This window comes from Andrographis paniculata, unplaced genomic scaffold (genome assembly GCF_009805555.1).
Source record: "Andrographis paniculata isolate CXL003 unplaced genomic scaffold, ASM980555v1 Contig76END, whole genome shotgun sequence".
NCBI classification, from domain to species: domain Eukaryota; kingdom Viridiplantae; phylum Streptophyta; class Magnoliopsida; order Lamiales; family Acanthaceae; genus Andrographis; species Andrographis paniculata.
This window is the reverse complement of record NW_026137613.1, coordinates 1,349,373-1,356,448: the sequence shown is the minus strand read 5'-3', so window position 1 is coordinate 1,356,448 and position 7,076 is coordinate 1,349,373. Positions and strand designations below refer to the sequence as shown.

The following is a 7,076-nucleotide window of genomic DNA, read 5'->3' as shown; positions in this document are numbered from 1 at the left end:
TTTTTTATATTCCCTCATCTTTTTATTCTTTAATAAATATGTCATAATATCCTTAATTTTATTTTTTATTTATCTCATTTTAATATTAAAGTATCATTATTTCTTAGTCTTTGCGTCCAAACAAACTTACATATATGCATGAGATGGAGGGCATATTTAATAAAACTACACTATTTTCTCTCGTTCATAAAATATCACATAAAAATATTATTTAAATAAAAACTTGAACAACACACGTGTTCTCTTTTCTCTAAACGATAAGGCTTACTGGTCTTCTCGCATTGCGCGGGTTCGTCGGCGCCCGTGCGCGAATCCTCGTTCGCAATATACGGTCGGACGACGGGTTCTTGAACGGCGGACAAGGTCGTCGTTCGCGACTTTGGTCACGACGTGCATCGCAGGAAATCCATTTTTGCTGCCTACATATTCGCGAAAATCCACGCAGGAGTTTTTAGGGGCGCCCACTCTGTCTCGATGGACGGCCTAACCGGCATTCGTTCGTCGGGTCACGAATTCGCTGTTGTCTGCCGGGACAGACATCGAAAATGATCCTTTCGCAAATTCGCCTATAGCATCCTTGTTATGTGTTCTCTTTTCTCTAAACGATAAGGCTTACTGGTCTTCTCGCGTTGACGCGGGTTCGTCGGCGCCCGTGCACGAATCCTCGTTCGCAATATACGATCGGACAACGGATCCGTGAACGGCGGACAAGGTCGTCGTTCACGACTTTTGGTCGTCACGTGCATCGCAGGAAATCCATTTTGCTGCCTACATATTCGCGAAAATCCGCGCAGGAGTTTTTAAGGGCGCCCACTCTGTCTCGATGGACGGCCTGACCGGCATTCGTACGTCGGGTCACGAATTCGTTGTTGTCTGTCGGGCATTCGTACGTCGGGTCACGAATTCGCTGTTGTCTGCCGGGACAGACATCGACAATGATCCTTTCGCAGGTTCGCCGACACTCGTGTGTGAATCCCCGTTCACAATATACGGCTGAACGACAGATTCGTGAACGATCATTTGCAACTTTTGGCCGCGACGTGCATCGCAGGAAATCCAACTACTCACTCCTTTTTTAAATACTTGAGCACAATAATTTTTGTGTTTCGAAATATTGTTTATTTTTGTCAAACTATAAGAAAAGTACTATTTTCCCTTATTATATATATATAAACCAAATGAAGTATTTCAGGAGAGTAATATTTTATTCACCACTTAATCTAATAAAAATTAACACTTTGCAATAATTTAAATGGAACAGATATAAACATAAAAAAAGAATCCTTAAACAATCATAAATCACTTAAAACATCTGTTCTATTCCAAAAACCACTAAAACATACATATATGAATTACCAAAGTTTCGCTCGACAGAACTCGTCTGGCTGTTGCCTGCAATAATATCTCTACTCAGATTCAAATTGGTACGATGCAATGGCCTGCTAATGCTCTAATCAGATCAACCCCGAAAAGAGTCGATACGTTAACAAAATTCCAACAACCAAAGCCTATTAACCTTACTGGCAGTCGAATACACAACAAAATTTTTGGGGGTCGATTTAGTGTTTAATTCTTCGAAATCGCCTCACTACAAGATTTTTGTCCGATGGAGAAGAAGCCTTCCATTAACGGATTTAAGGCAATACTCGGATCTTGTGTTTTGTCCGAGGAGACAACAAAGAGAGGGGCAATTTGGGGTATCATGTGCCTGGAAAGATGACATTTTTGTAAGCGTAGTGACAAGGGATTTAAAGAAATTAATCTTGACTAACGGAGCACTTACCAGTATGATTCTGCGCTGTTTGATCCGCAAAATATCCATCTGTTTGGCAAAAGCCCGGCTCCTGTGTGAGAAGATGCTACAAAACTGTAATTGGAGATTCCTGTCGTTATTCGAACACGCAAGAGGATTGTTGAATTGAATCAAGAAAATTGTTTTATGTTGCATACCAGAGGCTGCTTAAATTCTTCGATCCATTTGGTTTTAATGCTCCAAGTGTTTTATCTTCTCAAGAAAGTTTTGCATTCTTTGGTGGGCATCAGCAGGGAGGCGATCTGCGGCTGATAATTTATATTGTTCGAATTTCATCTCATCACACTTCAACGCAGCAGTTTTGCAAGCCTTGATGCTTCCTAACAGCAAGAATGAACATATAAGAAAATTGTCGAAACAAAAGCATAGGATCATATCGTAAGACACAGCAAGCTTAGAAACTTCCAAGATCAGAAAATTAATAATAACAATAAACCCTAGAACCCGCAAACACCGAGAATTCCAAGAAACACATTTCATGTAAAATTAGAAAGCTGGAACTTAGGAGTTTAAAAACACAACTCAGATTCACTTTTCTTGTTATGCAATTCCTAAACATCGAGGCAATAAATTTCCCAAATACAAAAACAACAATGGCCATGCCGTGGAATTTTGACCTCACTAAAACTAACACATGAAGAATGCATCAACCTCACATGAATTGAAAATTTGTGGCTGAAAACATTATGGTTGTGTTCTTTTGTGGATTTTTTGAGATTTTCACTATTCAAATAATCTTCTTCTCAAAAATACATCAAATCAAACCCCTATTTTTCATTTTTTATATTATACCAAAAATCAATTTTATATTCAAAACATAATATCGAACACTTATTTATATCAAATCAAAATTTTCAATTTCAAAAATCCAAATCCAAACCCTCAAACAAACAAATCTGATCAACATAGACCCTATCTGATCAACATCAGAACCATCAAATCAATGTAGCATATTATGAGTAGCCCATATAATTAAACACCCATATACGGAAAACTTTTAGTTTCGAAAAGGTTGGAAGCCAAGAACTAGAATAAAATGGAATAGAGACATTGGCTTACCACTGAGGTCAAGAAGGTTGAACACCACAGGACAGTTTCCAATAGTCCTAACCAAGGTAACGGCTGCCCATACTTTCTGGTAATCCTCCCTTGAAGTTCGGAATATACAGAGTTTTGTAAGTGGATTTACATACTTCACTGCAGATATCAAAGTCGCAGCATCAAACACAACACATTGCAGACAAGTGAATTCATACAGTGATAAAGGGATAAGTGGCCCCAAGAAGTAGTCTCACCTTGGAATGAGTTTGTCGACGATGCTAGACCACATTCCCCAAAGTTTGAGAGAATGCTATCTTTGACGGCTTTCGATAAATTGAATTGAGTGATTATAATTGGGTCATCCGCCGAAAGATCTTTATTGGGATCCAGGAAAACCTCCATCACCATATATCTATTCTTAAATCCTACCATGGTGCTTCACCTTCAAAGTCGATCAAAATGTAAATTGTCAAAGTTCTACACATTCTTTTTTTATAACAAAAATGTACTCATTGTTAATTGTGTAGACAGTTGGTTGCATTGAAGATTATATACACAGAAACATCCGATTATAAATTTAACCAAAACATAAGGCAAAAAAAACCCTAATCTAATTCCTTCCATGTTTTGGACCTTGGCCTACAAACAACATACGTTTTTATTACACACAACATAATTAGTACTCCCTCCGTCCTAATACAATAGTCTTGTTTACTATTTTTGTTCGTCCCAAAACAATAATTTTATTTCCATAAATAACCATGTCACTATATACCTATTCTTACTCTTTCATTATTATTAAACATTTGTCATTATCTTTTACACTAATATACTTACAAGAGCAAAAACGTCTTTTACCTATATTTTCTACCCACTATCAATATAATATCAATATTCCTTAAATCTCGTGCCCAACACAACCAAGACTATAGTTCCGAAACGGAAGGAGTATACTGTATAAAAGTATGTTGTGTGCTAGTGTTGGTACTCCCTCCATCCAACCAAAATTGAATCATTTGATTAGGGACACGGTATTTAAGATAAAGATGTTTAATTAGGTAATAATAATTAGTTCTAATATTATTTTTTATATAATTAATAATATTTATAGTTTGAAAGTAAATTTAATATATATGTTTAAAAAAATCAAAATATATGTTTAAATATTTAAAAATTATATAGCAATTAAAAATATATGTAATATGAATATTATTTTGTAGAGAATAAAATTTTCTATAATATACATAAATAAAAAAATATTTTTGTTTATTTATAATTAACATAAATTTATGTAGTTTTAAATATAGATAAAAATATTTATTTTTTTTGAGGAGGGAGATAGAAATAAAAGGGTTTTGAGTGAGTCCTACTTCATTTATGATGTTATATGTTAAGTTGATTTATATATTTATATTTGTTAAATATGTTTAGATTTAATAATTTTTACAAAAATAAAAAATGTGTCAATTGTTACGGGACATACAAAAATGGAAATAATGTCAATTGTGGTGGGACGGAGGGAGTATTTGTATTATATTAAATGTTTGTAGTAATCAAAGGCTGAACTCGGATGCAAACTTGAAAAATAATTTTGACAAAAGAAAATGAATTGTAGATGGATTTCAAAATTAGAAGATTTTCATTGACACCATAAAATCAAATTAAAAAAAACAAAAAAAAATTCAAATTTGGGAAAACTCCGAGAACATTTGAATGTGTATCCGAAAAAGCGTTGGTACTCGATAACTCAAATATAATGGATGGTTAATGGTGAAGGTTCAAATATTTTTACACCTAAACTGCTGTAGAGTCAATTATAACATCGCATAGGCATTAAGAGCGACCGTAAATCCTCAGATATCCATGAAAGTTCAAATCAAACACTTCGTTGGTTCAACGAATTGTCATACGGCACTTGCAATTTTATCTGCACTCATCATTGGATTACGGTAAATGTACCAACACCAGACACACATAACACACATACGTATACAAAGTCCTACAAATTTTGTAGAAGAACTGAAATTACAAAACAATCAATTACAAAAAATAAAAAAATAAAAAATAAAATATCACCTAGCCGGACATAATAAGATTCAAAATCCACCAGGCGCAAGAGAAAGAAGATAGATACTTCAAGTTCAATGAAAAAATCCAAATCCAAATGTAACAAAGGGGCGATAAGAATGATCAGGTAGAGCTAATACATGATAAACAGCCATCATATGGGCTATCGATCCATCTTTATTAGTCATCACTTCATTCTAACACACCAGTTACGGATGAACACAATCATCAAAATCCCAGGGGTTCTCAGATAAGCCCAAAAGAAAAAATTAAATAAACTATTTGTACGTTTCACAAAATGACACAACCGCCGAAGAAGAGGAAGAAGGAGAGGAGAAGTCGAACCTTACAGCAAGCGGATGGCAGACGACGGCCGGACAAAGACGACGGCGACGTCGGAGGGGACGATGAAGACGAAGCCGAAACCGGAGAAAAGGAAGACGGATAAAAAAAAAAAAAAAAAAAAAAAGAAGGGAGAGAAGAGAGGAGGAATGAGTAGAGAGGTAGAACAAAGATTTAATAAGAGAGGATGTGGAAGAGGAGCGGCGGTGGGCGGTTGATTTAGGGTTTTGGGGCTGTGCGTGTTGTTTCTTTAGGGTTGTTTTAGGGCGGCGGCGCCGGGCGGTTGATTTAGGGTTTTATTTTTAGGTTTGTTTTAGGGCTGCGGCGGCTGTTAGATTCAGGGTGGATTTGCTTGGGCCTTTTATTTTGAGTCAGTGATTTGAATAAAGATATTATTGATATTTTGAATATAAAATTTATTTTTAATTATAATATAAAAAAATTATGTATATTTGATTTGATATTTTTTTAAAAAATATAATTAATTAATAATAAAATTTTTGACAAACTTTCGGGAAAGTGGTCTGGACGGGAAATCCTCAGGTCGGGAAGTCCTCAAGACAGAAAGTGGTCAGGACGGGAAGTCCTTAGGTCGGGAAATCCTCAAGACGGAAAGTGGTCAGGTCCGGAAGTCCTCAGGTCGGGAGTTCCTCAAGACGGGAAGTGGTCAGGTCGGGAAGTCCTCAAGACAGAAAGTGGTCAGGACGGGAAGTCCTCAGGTCGGGAGGTCCTCAAGACAGAAAGTGGACAGGACGGGAGGTCCTTAGGTCGGGAAGTCCTCAAGACGGAAAGTGGTCAGGTCCGGAAGTCCTCAGGTCGGGAGTTCCTCAAGACGGGAAGTGGTCAGGTCGGGAAGCCCTCAAGACAGAAAGTGGTCAGGACGGGAAGTCCTCAGGTCGGGAGGTCCTCAAGACAGAAAGTGGTCAGGACGGGAAGTCCTTAGGTCGGGAAGTCCTCAAGACGGAAAGTGGTCAGGTCGGGAAGTTCTCAGGTCGGGATTTCCTCAAGAAGGAAAGTGGTCAGGTCGGGACGTCCTCAAGACGGAAAGTGGTCAGGTCGGGAAGTCCTCAAGACAGAAAGTGGTCAGGACGGGAAGTCCTTAGGTCGGGAAGTCCTCAAGACGGAAAGTGGTCAGGACGGGAAGTCCTTAGGTCGGGAAATCCTCAAGACGGAAAGTGGTCAGGTCCGGAAGTCCTCAGGTCGGGAGTTCCTCAAGACGGGAAGTGGTCAGGTCGCGAAGTCCTCAAGACAGAAAGTGGTCAGGACGGGAAGTCCTCAGGTCGGGAGGTCCTCAAGACAGAAAGTGGTAAGACGGGAAGTCTTTAGGTCGGGAAGTCCTCAAGACGGAAAGTGGTCAGGTCGGGAAGTCCTCAGGTCGGAATTTCCTCAAGACGGAAAGTGGTCAGGTCGGGACGTCCTCAAGACGAAAAGTGGTCAGGTCTTGAGGTCCTCAAGACAGAAAGTGGTCAGGACGGGAAGTCCTCAGGTCGGGAGGTCCTCAAGACGGAAAGTGGTCGGGTCGGGATGTCCTCAAGACGGAAATTGGTCACGTCGGGAAGTCCTTAGGTCGGGAAGTCAACAGGTCGGACAGACGGATGGTCAGCAGGTCGGACAGACAGGTCTGATGGTCAGCAGGTCGGATAAAGTAGGTCGGCTGGTCTAGCAATTGGTCTCTGGAATGGTCGGTCGGGCAAGTTGAGTTTGGGAACTGGTGGAAGCGTTTGGCGAGACGGTGCAAGGCACGTGTCAATAAAGGAGGAATTAGAGAAGGTAGATTAATGGCTAAATTGTCATTTTCGAAATGAGGGACTGG

The 7,076-nt window shown here is 38.9% G+C and overlaps 1 protein-coding gene and 1 non-coding gene across 5 annotated transcripts; both read right to left on the bottom strand.

Annotated features, from left to right (window-relative positions):
- Positions 1–1,264: 1,264 nt before the first annotated feature.
- Positions 1,265–5,615, bottom strand: LOC127266633 (probable ribonuclease P/MRP protein subunit POP5). Of its 4 annotated transcripts, none has more exons than XM_051296957.1 (6): positions 5,267–5,610; positions 3,109–3,296; positions 2,873–3,010; positions 1,951–2,133; positions 1,784–1,844; positions 1,265–1,708 (listed from the first exon to the last, which is right to left on the bottom strand). In XM_051296957.1, the coding sequence occupies exons 2-4, from the start codon at positions 3,284–3,286 to the stop codon at positions 1,985–1,987; spliced, it is 465 nt and encodes a 154-aa protein (XP_051152914.1). In that variant the 5' UTR covers positions 3,287–3,296; positions 5,267–5,610; the 3' UTR covers positions 1,265–1,708; positions 1,784–1,844; positions 1,951–1,984. The 4 variants fall into 4 exon arrangements, with proteins under 4 accessions (XP_051152914.1, XP_051152912.1, XP_051152913.1 ...); XM_051296955.1 differs by having other exon boundaries at positions 1,784–1,867; positions 5,267–5,609; XM_051296956.1 differs by having other exon boundaries at positions 1,784–1,867; positions 5,272–5,609.
- On the bottom strand, positions 5,039–5,119 carry LOC127266658 (small nucleolar RNA Z102/R77). The gene has a single exon (XR_007842191.1). It is a non-coding gene; the product is annotated as a small nucleolar RNA Z102/R77 (small nucleolar RNA).
- Positions 5,616–7,076: the final 1,461 nt, after the last annotated feature.

Coding starts and splice junctions, on each gene's coding strand:
- LOC127266633 (XM_051296957.1), bottom strand. CDS start 3,286: ATGGTAGGATTTAAGAATAGATATATGGTGATGGAGGTTTTCCTGGAT. Junction 3,011..3,108: donor GTCGACAAACTCATTCCAAG/GTGAGACTACTT, acceptor TGATATCTGCAG/TGAAGTATGTAAATCCACTT. Junction 2,134..2,872: donor CAACCTTCTTGACCTCAGTG/GTAAGCCAATGT, acceptor TCTTGCTGTTAG/GAAGCATCAAGGCTTGCAAA.